Source organism: Ostrinia nubilalis, chromosome 25 (genome assembly GCF_963855985.1).
Source record: "Ostrinia nubilalis chromosome 25, ilOstNubi1.1, whole genome shotgun sequence".
Lineage (NCBI taxonomy): Eukaryota > Metazoa > Arthropoda > Insecta > Lepidoptera > Crambidae > Ostrinia > Ostrinia nubilalis.
The window spans coordinates 379232-406852 of record NC_087112.1 but is presented as its reverse complement, the minus strand read 5'-3'; the positions used below and the strand labels follow the sequence as shown (position 1 = coordinate 406852).

At 35.8% G+C, this 27621-nt stretch overlaps 2 protein-coding genes across 2 annotated transcripts in view; both read right to left on the bottom strand.

The window, feature by feature from the left end:
• Positions 1-27621, bottom strand: part of LOC135084047 (uncharacterized) — a 268129-nt gene that overhangs the window by 88128 nt on the left and 152380 nt on the right. The gene's annotated exons all lie outside the window — the stretch shown is intronic.
• Positions 145-2515, bottom strand: LOC135084323 (uncharacterized). The gene is made up of 3 exons (XM_063979126.1): positions 2060-2515; positions 1691-1934; positions 145-1542 (listed from the first exon to the last, which is right to left on the bottom strand). Exons 1-3 carry the CDS (start codon positions 2249-2251, stop codon positions 254-256), a joined length of 1725 nt encoding a protein of 574 aa, XP_063835196.1. The 5' UTR covers positions 2252-2515; the 3' UTR covers positions 145-253.

The window sequence follows — 27621 nt, the reverse complement described above, 5'->3', positions numbered from 1 at the left end:
TGTTAGTAAAAATTACGACAAGTACTCATTAATTTACAAAGTATCAGTTGCTATCAGTGGTGTTCATTAACAGATATAATAATAGTTTACAATATACATAATGTAGGTATACAGGTGCTCCCACACTGTTGTTAAAAAAAATACTAACATTAGCAAACATTGTCTTAACCAAAATTATGACTACAAGATTAAGAAAATACTAAAGGAAAATATTTGTAGATGAAAACTATAAACTAAACATAGGTAATTACAATTATTTAATTAGGGAATCTTGTATATTTATCAGAGCACAAGCTGTTACAATACACTCATCAAGAATAGGAATTAAATTAGAGTTAACAACTGAATGGGGTTTTAATATGGCAAACTCTCGAATTCTGCGTATCACTCTCTCTATGTGAATTCTAAGGCTAGCTATTTGTTTAGTTAGCCTCACTTCAGATTTTGTTAGTTTGGAACCACTACTGACACTTGGAGGCCTCACCAAAGAAAAGTTTCTTTGTTTTAAATAGAATTCAATGTGTTTGAACCCTCTATCTGCTAGAATACAAGTGCCAGGTTCCAAACTATCTAAAAATGTACAGTTCTCTACTAGCTGAACATCCGTTATCCTACCCCCATATCCAGAAGAAACAAATCTAACCAGTCCATCAGGTGTACATGCAACTAAATATTTAATTGTATTAGCTTTTTTATATTCTGACCATGTCAGTGCTTGACGTACTGCCATTGTTGGTTTCTGTATTTGAATTTCTAAACAATCAATGATACAGGTAACTTTGTGAAATCGATGTCGGAAAGCTATAGGTAAGTTCCGTTTTATTGAGACAGGACTGAAAGGTTTTATAAAAGGAGACAATGCTTTGCTTATTAATGGTAACTTACTCAGAAAGATTTGACTTGTTTGTGACAATGACAACCCAAAATCATCGGCCAGTTGCGAAAATGTTCTGTTGAGTCTAATTTTCATGAGGCACAACAAAATGTGTTGTTCTGTTATATGTGTATGTTTCTTTATTATATGTACCAAAAAATAAAGCCCATTAGGAATACCCAGATACAGCCTGCTGTTTTTCTTAATTTTAGATAAAGTGTTGTAGTAATATAGCTTTTGGTCTTCTAACTTTAATTCTTCTAGTAAGCTACTGTCAGACGTTGTCTTACATTTAGTTGGTGTAGGCCATTCACTTGAAAGTGATGGAGCAAGTGATATTTCACTGTCCGACTTTTCTTCAAATATAACTGATAGTTTGCGTTTAGCAGATGTTGTGACTCCTGATGTACTTGGTATATTTATTTGGCTTCCTTTGATATGAGGTGACGTTGCAATAGACACACTAGTCTTTATGGGTGACAAACATTGGTCTCTTATTTTGAATGTGCACTGGGTAGCTTTACTTCTGTAATGAGGCACTATATTTGCTTGTATTGATTTGCTTTCCTGTGATAATACTTGCACCTGGATTGACTTGTCAGTGGTCAGTGTTTGCACTTGGGTTTCTTTGTCCTCATTATTTTTTTCAGTAAGAAGTATTGGTACATCTGGAAGCATAAAAAAATCATATAATAGGTACTCATTAATGATACTTACTTTTTGGATTACAATGCTTTTACTAACATATCGATGGAATACATATTACCGATGAGAATAAGATTACACTCTTTATTATACTCAGACTATAATAGGTACCTGACTTAGACGATGATGCTGTTGGTTCCATGTAGTCTTCAACCAACATGCTTTTTTCAGCTCCTTGTACAAAATCCACCTTTTGTATTTTTGTAACAGTTGGCTGACTCGGACTTGGTGACAGCTTCCGCTTTCTCTCACTATGATAACATAATCGGGACGGGGTGATATTGCCTTTCATTTTGACATGTTTCACGGATCCCATAATCTTGTACTCCATAAAATTTTCCATGTCTTGTTCCAACTGCAATGATATCATTATATGAATTTCTTGGTAGCTTGGTAGCGGTAGTAATTTTAGGTTATGTCATCTTACTTACAGAAAACAATAATTGAAATCTAGAAACTTAGATGTTAGAGTTTACTTACATTGAAATGATCTTCGCACATATATAATCGGCTTTTAGTTGATAATGACATAGGATCACGTTTAGCGAATTCCAACCAAACATTTCTCATTTTAAGGTCGTTCGGCACTTGGATAAACAATTTTTCCGGGGTTTTTACGCTAGTATTTTTACAACTAGACACTGCACACCACCGATAACGAGTGTTATTCATTTTTTGTTTTTCAACTGAGTTTTTCAAAAACAAAATACGATGTCGAGAGTGTACCTACGTCAAGTTTTGTTTACATGCCGAAATGACGTCATAAACATGGCGGACAGCGCAGAAGCCTGTTTTCGCGGGAATAAATATATTCAAAATTTTGAAGTATTTTTATGGCATGAAAGCGGGTTTATTTCGCCGAAATATTTTTTTTGGTGGCTTTTAACGATGAAAAGAACATATTATAGTACTTTGCCAAACAGAGTGGAATACCCTATTCAGCCAGGGAACAAATTAACGAACATATCCTGGCAGACATGACACCACCAGATTGACCGGCTGCTTCAATCACATACAACTATTGCCGATAAAAACCTGTTTCCATAACCCAAATGAGTCCCTTCAACTTCTTTAAAAAGTGAAATTAAGTATGTCATATTTATTAAAGTAGTCGGGCTATCCACTGCTGTACAAAGGCCGCCCTAAAAAATTGTCATTGGGTTGAAACGAACAAACTATCATTTATAGACTTGAACACAGTGACCCAACTGCTGTCACGTCCCTTGTACAATACAGGGCTGACACTCGGTGCCTCACTTAATAGACTATATGAATAATTCAGGATAATTCGAAAAAACTTCCCGTCAAGGGTTCCTGTAAGTTCACGAGTTCCCTAAGGTTCAACACAATGCTCCAGATGTATGAAATATTCATGGGATCGTTAGTAACTTTGAAAGAATACGAAATAAAAACAGAAAAAAACACTCGGTTTACTGAGTTACAGCAATTGGTGAAGTTTTAAGTTCGTTTTGAGCGAATTAATGCTTCAAGTTTTTGTTGTTTTTAGTTCGGGCTTTTTCAGATTTGACTTTCAACGGGCAAAGCCAACTTTAACAGTTGATTGCTACCCACTTTAGCTTGGAGTTTACAGTCTGATTGTTATTTACGACAACAAAAGTTTATGTAAATTACTTTAACCTCGTAAGCCCGGATGTGCCTCAGAAGGAACTGAAACTTTGTAGTCAGTAACGCCGAGACATTTTCGGAGGTGACTTCGAAGTATCGCCTGATGTGCCATCAGAGGAACTAAAACTTTAGAGATAAATTTAAGTTCAAAAATTCGCGCCTATCGAAAGAAAAGAGTGATAGTCTATGGCTTAAAGTATTCAAAATCAGGTATCCGAACTTATTAATATAAAAAAAACAAAATGTCACTGTCAAATTATCATTTTTCTTTGACAAGGTGGTTCGTCCAAGAAGACATGATTTGCGATTAATTTTTTTTCTTCACGTAAACGTAGTTTAATTGCAAAACTGACCAGTATAATTTAAGTTAAAATACTGCTAAACAAGCATAAAAATTATTTTTCCCAATTTGAAGTAGTTTTGTAAGATTTTTTTTTGTTTAAAAATAAAAGTTCTTTGCAAGGAACATTCGGTCTTGATGGTGAAAGTTTTATTTTTGTATATTTTTTCTATTGAGATGGGATTGAGTATTGGACTTTTAAAATTATGATATGATTGAGAATATTTACCATGAGAACGTTCTGATTTTTAGTTTAGTAAATATTATAATTAACATGAATATTCACTTTACTTCTTGTACATTTTAACCTATCATTAGTGTATGTTATAAAACCGATAGTACTTTTAAAAGTACTAATTATGAAACATTAAATAAAATTAAAACCGTTGTTCCTTTTCAGTTACATTTATTAATATCGTTATTGTATCTTTATGTAGTATTAATTTATTAAGAAGGTTACATTTATGTTTTACTTTAAAGTATAAAATACAATTTATTTACTTTTCCTTTTTAAAGTCTGTAATACCGAATGTTCTTTTAAGAGAAAACATTTTTTTATTATTTTTCACCTAAAATAAGCTCTATGCACTATTATATAGGGCCCCTGAAAATATGAATGCAAAAGAAAATCTCTAACATAGAAATTTTTTTACTCGAAGTGCTCGGCGTTTACTACTTCAAATTATTCGTTCTTCTGAAAGCACATTCGGCGATACTTAGAAGTCGACATAATTTACTCTTCGGTCTTACGAGGTTAAAAGCATAAAATATTATGACCAGTTTTAAACGCTTAAACCTCCTGTCATACAACTGGCGTGACTTTAACACTACGTGAGCGTGAAGTTTTTATGTAATTAAAATAAAATCCAACACGTTCCATTCATTTGCTATGAATGGTTTCGTTTTGAAATATGATAAGAAACTTTCTGAAGAGGGCACCTTTTTATAACTACAGATTTTTATCATGTTGTTATACTCGTAGCAGTAATAAAAATACACATTCTATGAAAGTTGCACTTTCCACTCTACAAGTCCGTTGATTGAAGTCCGAAATAGTCAGTTGGTTGAAGATTGCAATAGTACCTTTCTTTATTAATATTTTATTTATTTGTTTTATTTAATATGGCACTCTTTGGAGGACACAATAAGCATGTACGCTTACGGCTGCAGCTGTCAATTCGTATAATGGCACGCCGGCTGTATGACAAGGGATTTTAAACTCAATTTTAAATAATTCATTCTTAGCCATGGTAAAAGTACGAGTATGAAAAGTTCACTGCATTTTTACGAATCTGAACCTTACAAATTTTATAGTGCATACTAAGATGTTTCAAAGTTATAGGTATATCATAAGCTCGCTCTAGAATGGCAATAGAAAGTCAGGTAATTGTCCATTTCGCATTCAGATTTCTTTGAAAAATTACATAATATTAAATAGCTGTCATAATAATAGGACTACTTGAATACAATAATGTGTACACTGTACACAATAACTTGTTTAAATCTTTTCTGTGTGCCATTGAGTGCACATTAAAAGAATAGAAAAGAAAATAAGTTTATGTATATTTGTGCTGTGCATAGTAACTATCAATTCGATTGGCTATGTCCCTACGATTTGTGGAGGCAGGTGGTCCAATTTGCATCCACTTGTGGTGCATCTGTGGGCATGTACTTGTGATTGGTACACCGAGACAAGGGTGGCAGGATTAAGACAATAGTTTGAGGTATATCAATAATTATATTATGTAGGTAAGCAGGCTGTTGTGGTTACATTACCTAAGGATTTTGGTTATTCAGAAACATCACCTTGAAAGTGATCTAGGATTGTCTTATCGAATAATCATCTGATTCTATACTATCTATACTAATATTGTAAATGCGAAAGTAAATCTGTCTGTCTGTCTTGCTTTCACGCCTATACATAGGATAGTTTGGACACTATGGACATAGGATCCCGGTTTTTGAAATAGGGACGCGCGCGATAAATGTTTTCTGTGACAGACAAAATTCCACGCAGGCGAAGCTGCGGGCGGAAAGCTAGTTTAAGAATATACCCAAGTTTTATTAGTCTCTTTAAGTCTAGTTTCCATTAAAAAATAATGCATTTGCTTACATTTCATAACGCCAGTTTATATGCGGTACCTACCCTTGACGTGATGGAAAATTATAATAGCCATTTAAAGACTGACTTTTACCATTAAAAATACTTTTCACTGTTTATATTAAAACGGCGAAAACAATATACATGTTACGGCTAAAGATAGTTGTGAACATAAACTTAAGATTAGCTGGCTAAACTTAAGTTTATCTTCGAGAAGCAGCTAAAGTTCGATAACATGTTAGTTTGCGTCGTGATATTCCATCTTTAGCCGGTTAATGTGCACATCAGCCAAAACGAAACGGCTAAAAATGTTTTCGACTAGCGGCCGCCCGCGACTTCGTACGCGTGGATCCCGTTAAAACGGGAAAACCCCCTTCATCTATCTTAGAAAGAAAGAAACAAAGAAAGAAAGAAAAACATTTATTTGGTTCCAACTTAAAATATAACACACAAATAACAAAAATCAAGTACAAGTTAGAACCAAAATTGGCCACCGCTGAGCATGTGTCATGCTCTGGAGTAGTAAATAAAACCCAGAACATGACGCTGTTATTCTGCGGTGACCATCTTACGCGGTTTAGATTTTTTTATACAATTTTTTTTTGCCACTAACTCCCGTTCCCGTGGGATTTTTGCAATATCCTGTTTTAACTAAGCTTTAAGTTTACTAAGGTACCTGCATGCCAAAGAAGAACGGTCACGCCCCATACAAAAAAAAACCCAGACCCGACAGAAACGAGACATACCTCAGTTTTTTTGTCACGTCTTAATTAGTTAAATTATATATTTTTTATATTCGAAATCTATGTATAACACCAAAATATTACCCTTTGTTTTTGTTCAGGCGTTATACAAAAACTAATACAAAATGCCTATTTATCACCAAAATTGGTAAATGTATGTACCTAAATGTCTATTACAGCTGTTATGGAATGTATCTAGGTGACCTGGAGATACAGCCGGATTATACAGGGTGGTTATACATATGGAACGATAAGTGATCTCACTCGATTATTTCTAAACTATACAAGATATCGAAAAACTAGTTACTGATTCTGAAAGTGCTTCACGAGCTCTTTCAAATGGTACCAATAATAGGTTACAGATTATGAAAACTGGTAACATTGAATTTTTGGATTTTGTAACTTCTCGTTTCCACCCTGTATAATCCGGCTGTATCTCCGGGTCACCTTGATACATTCCATAGCAGCTATTTAGGTACATACATTTACCAATTTTGGTGATAAATAGGCATTTTGTATTAGTTTTTGTATGACGCCTGAACAAAAACAAAGGGTAATAACTTGGTGTTATACATAGATTTCGAATATAAAAAATATATAATTTAACTAATTAAGACATGACAAAAAAACTGAGGTATGTCTCGTTTCTGTCGGGCCTGGGTCACAGATGACCGTTCTTCTTTCAAGCTAACTTAAGCGGTTTTCCCGCTAACTCCCGTTCCCATGGCAGTTTCGGGAATTCCTTTCTTAGTGCACCTACGGTACCTAAGCTACGTCCCTTCCAAATTTTAAGTGTCTACGTGTAATGAAAGTGAATATTTTTTAATAAAGTTTTCGTGTCAAAATAGTAAACATTATTACATTGTTTCCTTTTCCATTTCCTTCTACATTTTTAGCCAAGGGCCTGCGGTTACACTTAAGTTTAGCCGGCTAAAGATAGAAGAAACTAACATTAACACCTCGTCGAAGATAAACTTAAGTTTAGCCGGCTAATCTTAAGTTTATGTTCACACCTATCTTTAGCCGTAACATACATATTAAAATTAAAACGAAACCCAACTAAGAAGAAGATTAAAGTAAGGTAAAGTTAAAACATACTTCATTAGTTCATCTGAAAATTAAAGTAATTAACCTTAACCATTAACCAAGGATCAAGGGTTGCATAAAACTTTACGCTAAGCTGCGCTCTGCGAACTCCGAGCTGGAGCGATTGAAAAAACTTTACAAATATTGAAATTAATTTATACTATAACTTCTACCAGAGGCAAATGAAGGATAAATAAGGATAAATTCTAAAAACAGCTGTGCTGAGAAGAGAAAATATTGCACCTTTGGCACCTTTTAAGCTGAAGAAAAACATACTAAAATAGAAAGACACGGGTCTTAACGCGACATTTATTAATGAGTTACATTATGTCCTCACGGCTTGACGTTTCGGCTGCGATGCTGCAGCCGTGGTCACAAGCAGACTGGCGGTTCGCGGCGTTGTCCATTCGGGCAGGCTAAACTAAACTAAATTAAACAAATGTCGCGTTAAGACCCGTGTCTTTCTATTTTAGTTGAAATGAAACGCGAAAGTTTAAAATCTTATAAGAAATTCATACTTGTTTAAATTATGAATGAACTTAGAACACATCTCTTTTTGCGTGGCAAGACTCTTCTTTGCTGTAAAAATACTCGAAGTTTATGAGTTTTAAGTTAAAAGAAGTTGGGGGAGGCCTATTTTCAGCAGTGGACGTCCTACGGCTGAAATGATCATGATGAAGTTAAAAATAACGTTTTTTTTTACGAAATAGTAGCTATGATTTTAAATTTATTGATGTGAGTATAGAGTATTATTTTAAGCATTTTTTACGACCGTTTGACGTTGTGCTTGGTGTAACTATTAGGGAACGCCAGCTGCGGTCACGGGTAAGAACCCCGTTAGGGGACAAAAGGGATGAGGGTGTTTATACTCGAATTAGGTCAATATTGCATGGAATATAACACGCATTTATGTTATGTTTTAGCTTATTTATTCAAAGTAAATACTCATCTTTTCTACCTTAATTAGTGCTAGTCATAAAAATCAGGAGGTTATAAAATATTGAAAATCTATGATCCTGGAAACAGAATGAAGATAACGATGAGAAAACATAATTGAAAGACCGGTAACTTCAGAAATATATCTGGCAGAATGATCGATCAACGATCTATCTAAGGTGGCCAGGGAGTTAACGTTCAAAGCTATTTAAATTCATTACATCAAGGTGTATCTAAATCACCCCCTCATGTATGTTCTACGATTTTGTTTAGTTTAGGAGATAGAGTTAATTTTGTAATTTTTTCCTTTCATCTATGGTTGGTTTTTAATGTTTTTCTCATTCTTTCGAGCACTTTTAGTTTGTTTTTACTTACTTACGCTAGAGAAGCTTCCAGTGAAGATCAACTTTCAAAGCTTCACGGTTGATTCTCACAACGTTCTAAATCACAAAATTAACTCTATCTCCGTAACTAAGCAATATCGTAGAACATACATGTGGGTGATTTAGATTCACCTTCATGTAAGGAATCTAAATTTTAGCTTTGAACGTCAACTCCCTGGCCACCCTGTATAACAGGGTCCTATTTACATTTTTTGTTCTTATTGAGGATGTCTCAAATCGGGTAAACTTTTTCCGAATCACGTAACCTCAGAATATTTAACCTCGTAATTAACCGACGCAGAAAATAATGAAGTAGTGAACTTCAGCTAGAACTCTTGTGAAACTTCCCTCACTAATAATTAACGGTCTCCCCCCTCCCCCCTCTGCTATAGTTTAATTATTTACCGAGGTATTTCGGAGGTATGCCGGTTAAGTTCACAAAGTTAGTACGTTCAGGAAATAATTTACACAAAGGTTTCATGTATGGAAGTTTTTAGGGAGACGTGTCTTGTGCTTAGTTTACAGTACATCAAGTCCAACATTGTAACATTTTATGTAGTTAAAATACGTGCTATTTGCAACAAATGCAGTCTTATTTGCATGGCTATAAATGTATTTTTACAACCAACTTTTCCAATTAATTAATTACTTTAGTCATTATGCTTTACACGCTGCTATTTGGTATTTTTAATTTTTTTTTGTATTCAAATTATATTTTACTTCAAGACTTATGCACAAGATTTATAAAACTAAGTATGTACATTGTACATATTATAATATTATTCCATTGCTTGATTTTACGGAATTAATAGTAGTATTCTTTTTACCTCCAAAGTTTTTTACAAATTGCATTAAGATTACTGAGACCATCATGATTATTATCGTGGTTATTATCTAAAGAAAGATAATAATATTACATTGCGACCTTTAAGAACAGAGTGAGCAGAGAGCATCATTAAAAAATGTTGCAAAAACGGAAAAAAGTATTCAAACTATTTTTAATCGTTTGAAGTCGCGGACAAAGCTAGTATTCAAATAAACAACAAAACAGTCCGTCGTATATGATCTGTAGGGTATTTTGCTCTATACAATCAACAAAAACATGTCAACATTCAACATTTTTGTAGGCAATTTTGTTGAATCTAAATCTAAATACATATAAAAGGAGAAACTGACTGACTGACTGACATATCAACGCACAGCCTAAACGGCTAAACGTAGGCACTTGAAATTTGAAAGGTACGTAGCTTAGGTACCGTAGAGGTGCACTAAGAAAGGAATTCCCGAAATTCCCATGGGAACGGGAATTAGCGGGAAAAAAATCTAAACCGCGTAAGACAGATGAAGGGGGTAAAACGGGATCCACGCGTACAAAGTCGCGGGCGGCCACTAGTGTTCACATATTTTTTTTGATTATGTAGGCCAAAACGCGCGCTGGAGACCCGGTGATATGTGAGCAGTACGTGGTTAGTTCGGCCAGTGATTGCAAAGTGGGCTAAAGCTAATTAACTGGAGACAATAACCTCGTTAACGATAACTCCGATAGCGGAACAATACGCGACTAAAATATTGTGATCTTGTATCGCGGTTTATGAAGGTTTAATGCATGCTTTATTCTCTGTTCGGTTTAGCCATGCATGTTAATAATTTAATAGCAATAACATGGCTCTAAGAATTAACTACCAGTGCCTGTAGACTGGGTATACCCCAAGTCCCCACCGCTGCAACTCCTGTGTAGCCAGGATCTACAGCTTGACCGCCAATAAAACCCAACCAGTGAAGGTCAAGTTTGTCCCGGGGAAAGTTACACTGCAATCGTAAAATAAGATCGTATAGCTTGCTCTCTAAAAGTTTTTTATCTCATGATGAGTCAATCATTTGACTCTACAAGACCTACTAGACCATAGTCAAAATAAATAACATGGCTGTTTCGCTATCGCATAATATGGGCAATATAACGTAAATAAAATTCACTCTGCAACCTACTTTTCTTCAAAAAAAGTTTTTGTAGTATTGAATGAGCATGCAAAATAGGGTGAATTTCCAAAAGAATTGGTGCGTATTTTGTTGAATGATGAAAGATAAAATTGCGAGTATAAAAGTGAAATAACGTAAGTGCGCCTATTAACGACCCCCCAAAATTTGTATTCTATTACCGCCCTATTTTTCTTTCTTTCATAAAAGACATAATAACAGGTTCCAGAAAACACGTTACCTAAAAAATATCTAGATATGTTAATTGACTATCAAAACGATTAAAGTTTGTGTTCGTAAATAACCAGTAAACGGAGTTATTTGTCATTAAATGGGACGCGCCCGAAACGGACGCACTTTTCATACTGACGCGCTCCCAGCTACTTAAGGTGCACCTTGTTATTAATTAGCGATTTTAACACATTTAAAATGAGTATACCAAAATGTTTTTGCATAACAATATTAATTCGTACTTTAGTTTCCTTAATAAACCCTCAATATAGCCCTCTCGCTGTATTTTTGTGGCTTAAATACAATTTTAAATAAGGGCGGTAATAGAAACACTTTTCATAATTTGGTTCCTAATAACGACCCATGGCGTTGTTAGAATTTTGATTAAGTTTTTTATTTTAGTATTTATATCTTTAATTACGCATTTAACCTACACTTTGTTGTCTTGATCGATTCATAAGAATATTTCACATAATTAAATCAATTAACGCCATACGTTAATTGCCATAGGTTTGGCATAAAACTGCAATGAACATTAAAGAATATCTCTAATAATGTATGACAATAGATTTTATAAAAACCTGTTAAATTCTAATTAGTACCTGTTTGATATAAAATAAAACCTAATAGAAATGATACTTCACTGATCACGTCTTCATTTAAGTAAATATTTTAGCTGGTTACTGTCTTTTTTTACGGTCGGTAATAGAATAAAGTAATATTCATACCTAATTCTATTACCGCCTCATAACTATAACGCCGCCTGCGAAGACTTATAAGCCTGTATTTTGTATATAACTAACATTTATGACATGACACCAAACCAATCATGCGTTATCACAACTACTATGTAACTTTTTAAGATCTTTTGGATTAATAAAAAAATAATTTTAAATTATTATACAGACAGTGTCCAATTGTCCATAGTTTAAATTAAAATACACAATTACACACAATTAAAATCAAAAACATTAGTCAAAAACGAATTAAAAATTATAGTCAAATTAAAAATATAAATAAAATATTAAATGAAAATTATTTTTATTTAAACTCAAATATAGTTTTAACTAAAACTAAAAGCAAAACAAATTTAACTTGAAAAAATCAAGTGGTTCCCGAGCCTCTGAGCGGGAATCGAACCCGTGCCTCTTGGAATATACCAAATTGAAGAGCAATATTCTTAGCGGTCGGTAATAGAAACAGAAAAAAACGTTAATAGAAACACACCTCGTCTATAGGTCGGTAATAGAAACAACTGCTTTTTCAGATAAAATTGCTATTTATTAATATTGTGTGATTGAATACTCATTGTTACTACTTGAATTCAAAGATTACTTCATCATTGTTATAAATAAATTAAAGTGTCTTTTCTATCACTATGTCTTATATCTCATTTTATAACCTTTATCCGAAGTCAGCTTAAACTGGCGGTAATAGGCGCATTTACGTTACCTACATATTAGTAGTAGATAAAAATACTCATAATAATACCACTGTTCTATTTTATCAACGTCGGGGTTGGACCCTAGAGTCTCACCCCTAGGGGTGAGATTGCACCCCACGGGTGATTAAACTCAATAATTGCTCATTATTATTACCCCTAATGAGGTCATCCACCTTCCACTAATTATATTGTGATGGAAAAATAATCCAGTTGTTTGGCCAATAATATTCCAACGCCGAATCTTTCGATTGGAAAATCGACTGGAAATTTGTTCGAGAAAGCTTTTTTTTTATGAGGCAAACGAGCAGACGGATCAGTTAATGTAAAGGTTAGCAATAATTTGTAATAATAATAATAAATTAATTTGTTGAAGTTAAATAAACAACTCCTTGTTTTAAACTTAGAAACTATAGTTCTAGCGCTTAAGTCAGTCAGTGACTGAGGTGTGGAAGCGACATTGACGTATTATGACGTGACAGAACATACAAATCTGAAGCATAATCTGAAGTCTCACTGACGTTTGTCTTCTCAAAAACACCTCCCCGTGCCGCTCCCTTGCCTTAGGCACTGACTTTAACTTGTTACTATTGAACCTTAGTATTGCCACAATCTGGACGACAAAAAAGTAGAAGAATATAAAATTGTCCAGTTTTAAATATTTTATTTGATGATAGTCGGCCAGAATATGCACTGGAATGTAAACAAAATCGAAAGAGTATCGACATCGATTTTCCCTTTTGATTTGATTTCCAGGGATATGTTTGTTGATTGCAGTTCATGGAGACATAAAACAAAGTGAGGTATCGCATCGTCCGAAAGGACGCAGCTCCACAAACAGTCTGTGTTTGCAAGAATTGCGACATAGTGATGCTATCAGAGTTGCCGTTAGTCAAAAATGTTGGTATCGATACTTGGGTATTCATAGATTAATATCGACAGAATTTGTAGAGTTAAGAGTGTAAATCGCAAATATTTTATTTCTGGGCCTATAAAACTAATTTAAAATTTAAAATCAAATAGGTAACAATAGTTTGAATGTGTGTAAATTATTAATTTATAGAGAGGAAAGCAATGTAGATAACAATATAATTGATTGAAACGATATGTTCTGAAATTTTGAGTAGATAACAAATAACTTCAAAAAAATTACATATTGCCGCCGCGCCTAGTGAAAATATATTTTGTGTGTCTATAAGATTATTGTTGAAATATGAACGCAGCCCTAAATTTGTTTCTTAAGTTGACACTAGGTGTCGCCACCTTTTTCTCTCTCCGAAATACACGCCGCCATTGCTCGTAACGCTCCGTCTTTTATTCATAAATTCCCTATAATTAGTCTCAGTTTAGCTCCTAATTAATACTTAAATAACTAGTTTTCATCAGGTTATGGGCCCAGACGCCCGGCTAGCTAGGCTCGGTTAGGGAAAGTTGTAGTTTATCCGCGAAAAGTAATTTGAGGTTATAACCACCACAAATCCGTCTCGGTCGCATATTTTAGGAGTTTTCAGGGATATTTTTTCAGCAAATGCTAATTATACATTAGCCATAAATAATGGCATCGAATGGAAATTTGATTAACATTGAAAAACTCAAAGGCCGTGACAATTATGGCACGTGGAGTTTTGCCGTGAAGACTTACCTAGAACATGAGGATCTCTGGAAATGCGTAGAGCACGATGACGAAACCGCTTTCACTAAGAGCGATGACACAAAAGCCAGGACGAAAATTATACTATTGGTGGATCCTATCAATTACATTCACATCCAAGAGGCAAAAAGTTCCAAAGAGGTATGGAATAACCTTCGCAAGGCTTTTGATGACTCAGGCTTGACACGGAAGGTAGGCTTACTACGAGAGCTAATTACTACAGATCTAGAAGGCTGTGGAAGTGTAGAAAATTATGTGAATAAAATTATTACTTGTGCACACAAGCTTAGAAACATTAGGTTTCATGTTGATGACGAGTGGCTGGGTACGCTCCTCCTCGCAGGGCTGCCAGAATCCTACAAGCCGATGATAATGGCAATGGAAAGCTCAGGTGTGACTATAAGTACAGATTTGGTGAAAACAAAAATTCTTCAGGATGTCAAAAATGAAAATGACTCGGCAGCTTTTTATTCAAATTACCACAGAAATTATGCAAAGGACAACAAGCCTTCAGGCAGAGGCCCTAGGTGTTTTAAATGCAATAAATATGGGCATATTGGTAAATTTTGCCGCACAAATCGAAGCTCGAGTCAAAGTTCTAATTCTAATGAACAGAGTGACAGGTCTGATGGGACCTCAGGATTTGTGGCTGCATTCCCTGCTTCTCCAGCACTGGAAAAGAACTGCTGGTACCTCGACTCAGGTGCTGGAATGCATATGACTAACAATAAAAACTTGATGTATGATTTTGAACCTGCTTCAATCAAGAACATTACTGTTGCTGATAGTAAAACATTACCTGTCAGGGGCTGTGGCAAAGTAAATATACAAAGCTATGATGGAGAGAACAAGAGATTTATTGGCACTGTACAGGTAAAAAATGTTCTGTATGTTCCAGATTTGGCAGTGAACTTGCTATCAATACATCAAATCACCAAGAATAATTGTGAAGTAAAATTTGATGAAAATTGCTGTAGAATATATCAAAACTCAAAGTTAGTCATGACAGGTTATGTGCAAAACAGTTTATATTTGATACACGGTGAGACATTTGCACTATTATCCACAGCTCATCTTTGGCATCAAAGAATGGGTCATCTAAACTTCCAGAATCTACAGAAACTTAATGAGTCTGCTGAAGGAATAGACATGAAAATCAATCAAGAGAACAATATGTCATGCAATACTTGTCTACAAGGAAAACAAACTAGGCAACCGTTCAATAATGTTGGCACAAGGGCTTCTGGTCTTCTAGAGATAATACATTCAGATGTATGTGGCCCAATGGAAGAAAAGTCAATCGGCGGTGCCAGATATTATGTATCATTTATCGATGACTATTCAAGAAAGGTATTTGTTTACTTTATGTCTTCCAAGTCACAAGTTTTTGACTGCTTTAAAGAGTTTAAGAAACTCGTTGAAAATCAATTACAGGCCAAAATAAAGATATTACGAAGTGACAACGGCAAAGAATATGTCAATGAATCATTTGATAGATTCTGTAAAGAGTCTGGGATCAAACGACAGTTCACTGTACCCTATTCACCAGAGCAAAATGGTATGAGTGAGCGGATGAATCGCACTCTGGTTGAACGTGCTAAATGTATGCTTATTGATGCCAAGTTGCCGAAGAAATTTTGGGCAGAAGCTGTTTCCACAGCAGCTTATGTGATAAATCGCTCACCTACAAAATCCATAGATTATAAAACACCTGAGGAAATGTGGGAAGGCTCGAAGCCTAATCTGCACCATTTGAGAATTTTCGGCTGTCCGGCTATGATGCATGTACCTAAAGAGAAGAGACTGAAATGGGATTGCAAATCTAAAGAACTCAAATTTGTTGGATATTGTCCAGAATCTAAAGGATACAGACTGTTTGATAAGGAAGAGGGAAAAATAATTCGCAGTAGAGATGTTGTATTCTTGGAGGAAGTTGTAAGAAAGGATTTTGCTCTGATGCCGTTTAAAAATTCTTCAAATGAAGAAGAAAACAATGAAACTATAAATGAGACCATTGATAGTGAAGCAAGTTCATATGAAAGTATCAGCACAGTCAAGGGGGATGATAGTCTACCAATATTTGAAGATGATATTAATGATGAAGACTACATTCCTGAACGCAACGTCCACCTGAGCCCACCAACTTCTACAACTCATAATCTGAGACCCAGAAAGAATGGCACAATACCTACCTACCTGTGTAGTAGTAACTTGCTACGTGATCCTCAGACTGTAAAGGAAGCCTTGCATGGTGAAAATGCACAAGAGTGGAAAAACGCAATGGACTGTGAATATAACTCACTAATGGAGAATGAAACTTGGACCCTCTCTGAGCTCCCTCCTGGTAAGAAGCCAATTCCATGTAAATGGGTTTTTAAAACCAAACTAGATGCCAACGGAAACATTGCTAAACATAAAGCAAGATTAGTCATAAAAGGATATGAACAAGTTTATGGCATTGATTACACTGACGTTTATGCACCTGTAGTACGTCTTACTTCTATCAGATACCTACTTGGAATGGCAGCTAAACTTCAACTGCAGATTGAGCAACTGGACGCTATCACAGCCTTCCTGCAAGGTGATATAGATGTAGAGTTGTACATGACACAACCACCATACTATGAAAATGGAGAAAACCATGTCACAGCCTTCCTGCAAACTGAATAAAAGTATATATGGCCTGAAACAAGCAAGCAGAACATGGAATCTAAAATTAGATAGCTTTCTGTATCAAGTTGGTTTTCAGAAATCACAACTGGATCCATGTGTGTATTACATGCATAGTGAAGGAAACACATTGTACTTAACTCTCTATGTCGATGACCTGCTCATGTTCTATAACAATGTAGAGTTTGCAAACAATATCAAGAGGAAAATAATACAAGAGTTTAAAATGAAGGAGTTGGGAAAAGCTAATCATTACATTGGAATACGGATTACATATGACAACAATGGAGTTTATATAGATCAAACAAAATACATAGAGAGTACATTGGAACGATTTGGTATGGAAAATTGCAAGTCAGTGGGAACACCAATGGAAACAGATATTAAGTTTTCTCAATCCTCGGACAAGAACAATGTATTGAGTGAAATTCCTTATCAAGAAGCAATAGGTTGCTTACTGTATATCTCACAAGGCACACGTCCAGATATCTGCTATGCAGTGAATACACTCAGTCGTTATAATAAAACTCCAACTTTAGAACACTGGACTGCTGTCAAAAGGATTTTTAGATATCTACAGGGGACTAAAAATCTTCAGATATTATACAAGAGCAATGTAGATCATGAAATTACAGGATTCTGCGACTCTGATTGGGCATCGTGTACTGAAGAAAGAAAGTCCTGTACGGGATATGTTTTTATGTTCCAAGGTGGTGCCATATCATGGAACTCTAAAAGGCAACAAACCATCGCACTATCGACAACTGAAGCCGAATATATGGCAATCTCAGCAGCTACTCAAGAAGCTCTATGGCTGAGACAGTTACATTGTGAATTGTGGCCCTCACCCAAGGCCACTATTATAACTTTGTTTTGTGATAATCAAAGTGCTATTAAACTTACAGGTAACTCTGTTTATCACGCTAGAAGCAAGCACATTGACGTTCGTCACCACTACATTCGTGACAAGGTCAAGACTGGTGACATCCACATCGAGTACATCCCTACCGGCTCGATGCTCGCCGACTGCCTGACCAAAGCCCTGGCGAAACCAAAGCATCACCAGTTCCTGATTGGCATGGGTCTACGTTCAAAGGGGGATGTTGAAATATGAACGCAGCCCTAAATTTGTTTCTTAAGTTGACACTAGGTGTCGCCACCTTTTTCTCTCTCCGAAATACACGCCGCCATTGCTCGTAACGCTCCGTCTTTTATTCATAAATTCCCTATAATTAGTCTCAGTTTAGCTCCTAATTAATACTTAAATAACTAGTTTTCATCAATTATCACAATTAATTCAAAAATTCTAAATGAAAATATTCATAAACATGACACCGGTATTCAACCGGTTTTCAAGGTATCGATAAAAATTCCATCGATGTTTCAGCATCACTATCGTGAAAACGAACAGCGCGAATGTCAGCTGCAAAGGAAGAGTTATAGCGATACAACTCATCGCGGGAACAGGTACAAAAGGAATACTATGCGATAAAATGACCCTGTATTTTTGACGCTCGCGGCGTCCAAACAATAGGTGTTTTCATTTGGCAATGACACTTACAGCTTGATAGTGACAATGAATGTTATTTTTGTGAAAAAAGTTTGACATGAGGCTACATTCGTCAAAATAAGATACTGGCGTTAAGGACTGAATGATACGATAATAGCAGTTTATTATTGATATTGACTGATATCCATACGCCCGTATTTACAAACATAACTATGAGGTCTCACAGTGCACGTGGACGTACAGGGTGACACATGAACCAATCGCCGTGCGTTCGATTTGCTGCTTCACTTAAGAAAGCATCGATTGTGAATACGAGCGTTAGACTGCGTGAGATGCATGTTAAGTGTAATATCAGATGTGATTGATGTCAATAGTACCTGCCTTGTTCTGCATAAAAAAAGATTTGAATTGTAGTTTTTTATATGAAAATGTGATGACGTCATCATCACATCATCATCATCATTATTTCAGCCATAGGACGTCCACTGCTGAACATAGGCCTCCCCCAATGCTTTCCATGTTGATCGATTGGTAGCAGCCTGCGTCCAGCGCTTCCCTGCTACCTTTATAATGTATTAGAGTGCCTGTCCACTACCTATTTATAGATGTGGACACATGTGCACAGCAGTGGACAGATTACTTCATAAAGTTTTCAGGAATGCGTTGAATGCTAGCCGCTGCCAACCGACCAATTTGGAAATCATTTGGGAAGATGTTTCAATACTTTGACGGGTCTTTGCACATGACATTTCGACTCTATTGCGCAAAGCAATACGTTTAAAATTCATATTATATGCGCTTGCAAAGATATAAGCTAGCTTCACCCATATTTAGCTCCTATACAGGGTAGAATTTTATAATGCCACCAGCAGGGAAAGTACTCTTAATATTTTAGATAGAAAATTTTACTCAAAGAAAACATTCCTTTATTTAAAAGAATGAGAACTGCATTCAAGTTTAGTTCATTTCAATAGTACATTCCCTCCAGGTGGCACCACCCTGTATAACAAGACATGCCATAAGAAGAACTCCCCAGTAATTTGTTCACGAATGTTGCATCGCAGCTCACACTTGTATCGCTGCAAATTCTCTCTAATTCTCGAGTAGAAAACTCGATTACACGCTCGTTAAAACTCGGCTCCGAGCGTGCTTGGCTCAAACAATTCGAGAACTTCGCACACCCTGTATAATGCAACGTACTTATTCTGGAGTTAGGATTGTTCCGTGATTATTCACTTTTGAACACTCTGTGTAAGACATGTTTGAATCAGAGGTGAAGGATAATATAAAGGCGCAGACTTAATAATTTTACCAGTGTGCTTACCATGAGTTTACACTAGGTAAAATATTACATTAAATGTATGACAGATTTTGTACAGCGCCCTTAGCGGCTACTTTTAAGAACTAAAATTTTCATAGATTTTTTTGACGCACTCACTAGCGAGCACACCTAATGTAAACTCATGGTACCTATGCACACTGTACCTACAAAAATTGTTTTGAAAAATGAACATAATCTATGCAAGCCATTTATGTATATTAAGTTCTTTTAAATTGATCATGAATGTTTTTCACTGTTCTACAAAGTGACATTTTCTTTTGTGCACGATGTTATTATCCTTTTTTGCATATGTTTCTTCGTTACGGTTATTGTTCTATTAACCTTTACATTATTATAAAATTGTCATAATAAGAGCTCACAAAATTGTGCCTTTACGACATCATTGTATACCTAACATCATTCTAAAGCTTTAATTTTGTAAATACGAAATGAAACAATTAACGAACATCCAACCCCCAGTGCCTCAATTAGAACGCCATTACTTTGAATCGATCGCAAACTCTCTAACGACTCCGGAATAGCGTACGAATAGAATAGAGACAAACAAAGGGTTGCCACCTTCAAACTACGACTTGCCAAATTAAAATAATGAAAACGTCAAATTACTTTCACCGTAAATTTAACAATAACCGATGCTTTTTGTATGGAGTTTGACAGATTTTTGACGTTTGTTAATGTCAAAGTAAGATGGTGCAACTCAGCCTAAATCTATCAAATGTCATTATTTAAGCAAACCAATCACGTCAGTCAAATAACCTTTAGGTGCAAATACAGGGTGAGCCAAAAATTTTGCAAATATCAACGCTTGAGATCTCGAAAACAGTTTGAGGTAAGTAGGGACTTGTGGGTGATAGGAAATTGTGCATAATTTTAAATAAAATAAAATAGTGTATTCAGTACATAGGCTATTTCCAGGGCACTTAAATACACGTTTGCCCAATTGCCCTACCACCACTTCGGGACAACATATGGGCTGGTGCTGAGAAGAAGTGGCGGAAGAAACTCAGTCACCTTTGTCAGCCTTATTCATTCTCACTTATTTCATGAATATGGAGCGCTTCAAGCGATGAATGGTTCTTTTATTAAAGTTTTCTTAAAGTAAAGCTCTAAAGATCGTTTTAACTTGAAATACGTAACATAACTTCATTAATTGCCATTAAATGAAACCGTTCGATGGCTCAATCTCCACCAAGTCCGGAACAGAATGGTCAGGCCTGATAACGACGTCGGAACAAACAGTTGATAAAACCAACAAATTCACGCCGTGACGTGCTGCTTTACAGCAGGGCTGCCACTTACAATAACATTAAGTCTCACTCAAACTTCAATCACTTTAATAACACTATTGACATCGTATTGGTAAATCATTAAGTAACAAAAAGACACGTCGTCATCAATAACATGCTCATGATAGATTAATAAAATTAAGACTAAAAAGTAAATAAGTAAAATTTTATTCATAATTCATAAAACTTTATTGCTTCATGTTTAATGAATTATAAGAAAGTAAATTATATGAAATCAATTATTTTTGTGCACCTTCCCTTTCATATTATTCATGCTTATAAATAGGTAGATTATAATTATAGTTTAAAAAATGAGGAATAGTTGTTCCTGCCTAGGTTCATAGCTTGAGTTCCTGGCACTGAATCTTCTATAGTCTGGTCCGTGAGCACGTAGAATTTTGTCCAATGACCTCAAGCTACCCATCCTTATCGCTCGCGCGTAATTATGTTGCTGTCGCGCTCGCACATTCACTGCGGGTGCCCCTCGCACAGTCGCGACAGCAACATAATTACGCGCGAGCGATAAGGATGGGTAGCTTGGGGTCATTGGACAAAATTCTACGTGCTCGCAGACCAGACTATAGTAACGCTCACCACTGACAGTGATTAAAATTATATTGAGATAATGTAAATTAAAAATTACTTTTTTAAAAGCTTAATTCTAAAAATAATTCACACATTTGCATTGCTTAAAAAATACAGAGCGATAGCGTAAATTCTAGATTGGCATAATTTTGTTTGTACTCGCGTCTAAACTCACCGAACTTGCTAATCCCAAAATTGGCAACCCTACCCGATCTAATTAACCGAAAACCTCCGTACAGCAATCCACTGAAATTAAATAACAAACACCTGAAATAATACACGTTAACAGGGTTCCATCGGCGACCCGGCCTCTTTTATTGTACAACCATGTCGCATTAACGAGTTTCAGGTCATTTAAAGGCTTTATAAGCGATTTTAGGATGCTCCGAGTCGTTTAAAGGTTGTTTTCGAGGGAGGGTCGCGATTAACAAGCCAATTAATAGAAATGTTGGATGAGTTGTTGTTTTCAGTTTGGGCTCTAGGGCGCTGGGATTAGCTGTGCTTTAGGTACAGGATTAGTGAAGGACAAGCAATAATGCCTAATAAGGTTTAGTACGAGATGCGCTGTGTCATTTATGGTGAGCTAGGTGCTAGTTGTATAATAAGTATGTATTCTACTAGCTTAATGAACTAATGCAAGACTCATAAATAGCTCATAAGACTCATTTTATTTTTGCCATATGTCCCATAAATAATAGTAACATTTATTATTACAAATCACTCTATCGGCGTCTCTATTCTCTACATAACACCCTCCGATGAAAAAACGACGGGGTTGCATCGTAGCTCCCGAACGGGTGCACCGATTTTGATTTTGTTTTTTTCGTTTGAAAGGCGAATTAGTCAGGAGTGTTCTAAGCTATGTTTGATGATAATCGGTCCAATATGGCCGCCGCAACAAAATGGCGGAACATATAATTTTTTAACAACCTCCTCAATATGGGTATCAAATGAAAGGTCTTGAATAGTAGAATACTGTTACATAAAAAACATGAAACATGAACTAAAAAAATTAAATAACTAAGTACTTAAAAAAAATTAAAAACCCCTGACATTAAAAATTTACTCTAAAAACTAACAAATTCATATTTTAAACCTATAATGTCGCGTCATTTAATGTTATTTTTGTCGTTATTTTATTACCTTGTTAGTTAAAATCATATCTTTTAATTAAAAAGCCACTAACCTTAACCACAAAATATTTTCAATCAAGAAAACCAAAAATAACAAAGCATTATCACGAGTCCGTTTCAAACCCTCACAATGCATTTGAAAAGAAACGTTTTGAACACGAAGTCGAGTGTAATAGAATTGTTTCAGAGACATTACACAATGTACGTGGATGCAGTAGGAACACTTGCATGCTCTTCGTTGTAATTAAATAATGTCCTCCCTTCTGGCGCAGTCGGGTAAAAATGTTGCAAAAACGGGAAATATTATACAAACTCTTTTCACACGTACGAAGTCGCAAGCATAGCTAGTATTTATATAAAAATTGCAACAAAAATATTAAAATTACATAAATTGAGGACACAAGGAGTTTGAATAAAGGTTTACTGATCATATACCTACCTAAGCAACTATCTAACTAACGCTTAGATAGTACAGTCGCGGAATGAAAAGGTTCGTCACCTTAGTGTCGGTTTTCGCTTGCACTAGGTACTGTAAGAGTCAAACCTGCCAACATAACAGTGCAAGAAACAGTGCTGCTAACATTAAAATAAATATGACGTTTGCTAACGAATAAGGTTTTGCTTGTTTATTTTTATATCCCATCAGTGCAATGTAATGATGACATTGACCAATTGACAATAGTTTTTTTTTATTTTATAAGAAATAAAAATGGCAGGTTGAACCAACAAGAAGGTTTTAGTTTATCAATCATAATAATCTTCTTGACAAGATAAATCGTCAAACAACTTTGATCTGAATAATTTTGAACTTTACTGACGAACAGTTAAAGATTATTTTCTCTAATTCGAGATTATTCTGTAACATAGTTTCAAAAGGTAATATGTGCTCGCGATTCGTTGAAGGAATCAATTTGAAAACTGACGAACCTTTTCATTCCGTGACTGTACATACTCCGAGGCACCCAAATATGATGTGTAATTATGTAAGAACTTTTAGTATCAATGTGACTCAATAATAATGCAATTGAAATAAATAAAATTATAATAAAATAAATAATCCAACGCTACGTCTTCTAGGTAGGTGGACCGACGATCTGGTGATGGTCGCGGGAGGTGCTTGGATGCGAGCGGCGCAGGACCGGTCTTTGTGGAAATCCTTGGGAGAGGCCTTTGTCCAGCAGTGGACGTCTTTCGGCTGAAACGAACGAATGAACGAAATAATCCAAATATTGAACACAATACCGGGTCTCAGTTTCTGTACACACTGAACTTACTGTATCCCACCTCCGTCCATAGACAATCAAATCTGCGCGAAACAATCGAAGGCATTGTGCCATAGACAACCGCGACACAGGCCAGTGGACGGCGAGGGGTGAGCGGGAACTAATGGAGCTATAGCGGTTCCGCATATCAGACTAATCTAAATATAATATAACTCAAAGGTGACTGATTGACTGACTGACTGACATAGTGATCTATCAACGCACAGCCCAAACCACTGGACGGATCGGGCTGAAATTTGGCATGCAGGTAGATGTTATGACGTAGGCATCCGCTAAGAAAGGATTTTACGAATCTCCACCCCTAAGGGGGTAAAACGGGATCCACGCGTACAAAGTCGCAGGCGGTCGCAATATAATAAAATTGAGTATTTTCATGGTTATTCAGAACTTGTCATTTCGTGTAAACGATGAAAACAGTCAATGATGGGCCGCGACTAATTATATAATTTATTGACTAATAAACGCGGATTTTATTTTAGTAGACAATAATAAGATAGGTACCTACTAATGCCCGTTTTCACCATCAATCCCTAATTTTTAAGTGACCCCTATGGTAACAAATAACAGGAATTTTGTTTACTTATGGGACACTTAAAAATTAGGGATTGATGGTGAAAACGGGCATGAGACTAACAGACTGGTAGGGAATGCCACCCGGCATTAAGTCAGCCACTGTACAGTAATTAAGTGCAAGAAGTTTAAATAAATAAATAAAACGGTATTAGTGTAAAGAGCTGAAGAAACAAAAATTTATCATTATTTTATAAATCATTTTTTATTGGGTTCGAAAACCCAATAAATAAAAGTTGTAAAGGTTTTAGGAACTTGGTAACCAAAGTGTGTCTTCTAAGTTTTTAATACAACAAGCGAGGTAAGATTAGGCCGACCAAAAAAGATTATTTAAAAATCGTAAATTCTGACTTAAATATAAAAGAAAGACGTTTTCTTCGTACTTCACGGGCCTCTAAAACCGTTCTGAATTCACCTACGTTCAAATCCACTCATCCACCCGTTTAGGGGTCCGCGCAATAGCTCGTGGTTCCGCACTGACAACGCCGCCAATTCCGAGCCAGCCCGCGCAAATCTTCCTTCTATGACGCGTGATATTCCAAGATGGCTGTTGTCACCCTGTATATTCTAGTGGTGTACGATTCACTCCATTTTATGCTTAGAGAGGCTTTGCTTGCGGTATCTATACTAATATTATAAAGCTGAAGAGTTTGTTTGTTTACTTGAACGCGCTTATCTCCGGAACTACTGGTCCGATTTGAAAAATTATTTCAGTGTTAGATAGCGCGTTTATCGAGGAAGGCTATAAGTTATACAACATCACGCTACGATCAATAGAAGCAGAGCAATAATGAAAAATGTTGCGAAAACGGGTTTTCACGCGTACGAAGGCGCGGGCACAGCTAGTATGTGATAAATAAAAATAACCAACAAAAGAACTTTAAGGCTTAGTTGCACCACCTAACTTTGACCGTAATTTTTGACGTCTGTCATTGTTTAAGTAGGATGGTGCAACCCAGCTTAAGTTGAGATTTAATTGGACACATTAAAGCTGGGTTGCACCATCTTAATTTAACTTTAACAAACGTCAAAAATCTGTCAAACTCCATACAAAAAGCACAGGTTATCGTTATAGTTACAGTTAAAATTAGGTGGTGCAACTCAGCCTAAATAGAATTAGATACTTTATTGTGTCAAATTAAATCTCAAGTTATAGTGGACTTGTTCCTGCTTAGAAAGTATTACGATATCCTTAAAAATACAGATTTCTTTACATTTCCTTCATCGATTTACATTCAACAAAAAAATGAAAATCAAAGCTCGAGCTCATGACACTAACATTGACCTACTTTATTATATCGGTATTATAGCCTGACTTGTAAAAGCGCTTTTTAAAAGCCTATTTGCAGAAACGAAGTTACTTGTATGACATCGTGTACCTACGTACATACATGTACTTTGTACGTAGTATATGCTCAGTTTTAATAGCCTCAGATTATTAATTATACTTTGACACAAAATGAGTAAACATTTCAGCATTTCTTCTTCTTCTTCTTCTTTTCAGCCAAATGACGTCCACTGCTGGACAAAGGCCTCCCCCAAGGCCTTCCACAATGAACGGTCCCGCGCCGCCCGCATCCAGCATTTCAGCATTTACCGAAACGCAATTCCGTAGATAAACACCTCAATACCCTCAAAGTTGCCTCGGTCAAACAAGTGCTCCGTAAGTACACCACGTCCAATCAAAACTTGGAGCTGCACAAATCTTCCCGCGACCTGCGCTTTAAGCTCGAAAGCTAGCTAGCTCTAGAGCTGGGGCCAAATCTGCGACTTCTGTTATTGGAAACATTGATTTATAATGACATGGTAGACCAGTGTTTAATAAAAATTAAAGATCTGTTCGGCTTAATAGTTTTATACCCTCTAAATTTCTATTCAGGTGACAATTAAATCTATTTAAAATTACACAATGAGACCGTATTTATTGAATAAAATTTGTTAAAACGATTTTTTCTGCAGCACTAAGCAGATATTTGTCTGCAAGTCATACCGAATGTTAAGTGAGGTGCAGTCTAGGCTGGTAAATCTAAAGCATATTGTTTCTTTTCAATTCTTGTGCGGTAGAGGCCCAAAAAATAACTAAGTATATGAGTAATTATTTCGTGATATAAGTAATTCATTTCAATGAGGACATCAATTTACAAGTACGAGTAGGTAACTAGCACAAAATTAACATTTTTTAAAAATTCCCAACAATATTTTTTCCTTCATTGACGCCGAAATTATAAAATGCCGCCATCAAAAATAACAGTCACAAATGAAAGCCATACATAAATCCTCTATTCAACGTTGAACGTCTCAAATTAATTTTGACATTTCACTTCTTTCCTTTCCGCGGCAGACAAAAGCCAAATTGGGGAGGTTGTAATTTCCCCAAGGCCGCAAAAGATCCCCGAAATCGCTTCGATCATTATCGACATCTACGGAAACGACTCAAAGAATTTTCATGTTCCGTAATTATTTTTGGCTTATTACGGAGCGAATTTGCCCAATCAATAGCGTTCAGGTCTTCGACGATGTTGTGATTGTTTTAAATTACAAATTAATTTCGACGCTGATGACCAGGTTTAATTTGGGTCACCTTTTGAAATTTTCGGAACCATTTTTGTGAAATATTCAGTGTTGTGATAAATTTTTAAATAGACTTTAACAACATCATTTAATATAAAGAACCAAAAGTAAACAATTGGTGAGGAATTTAGTTTGAAAAACTTCTTTCATAAAATTCCGTAAAGTTTGGTCATGTATTTTTAACAGGAGGCACTGTTAATAATTTCGTTTATGTAATGCGCCCCTGTCTGCGGTTTCAATGTAAACGTATAAGTGAATTCTTAAATGTTGGTTTATGTACATAAGTTGTACATACTCGTAGTAAATATTGTGGGCCAGTGCCAATAAGATGCAATGCCAGGAACTTAGTCACTTTAAGCATTTATGCTAATGATATGTTACACTAATTGAAAAAGCAATTCAGCTGTTGCCTGCATGCATTTTTCCTTAATTTTTACGTAACCCAAGGTTGGTTCCAAAAACGAAATTTTGCGTTTCAGCACTGAAATTTCACAGGAAATAAAAGCAAATGCAGTCACCCCGATAAACAGATATACGGGGAAAGAAGCACGTTCCGCTTCTCCCCTCTAAGGGGTGGAAA

What these genes read in the sequence shown, in the direction of transcription:
- LOC135084323 (XM_063979126.1), bottom strand. Translation starts at nt 2,251, where the DNA reads ATGAATAACACTCGTTATCGGTGGTGTGCAGTGTCTAGTTGTAAAAAT. An exon ending in TGTGCGAAGATCATTTCAAT is followed by an intron (nt 1,935 to 2,059) that starts GTAAGTAAACTC and finishes ATATCATTGCAG; the next exon opens with TTGGAACAAGACATGGAAAA. An exon ending in AGCATCATCGTCTAAGTCAG is followed by an intron (nt 1,543 to 1,690) that starts GTACCTATTATA and finishes TTATGCTTCCAG; the next exon opens with ATGTACCAATACTTCTTACT.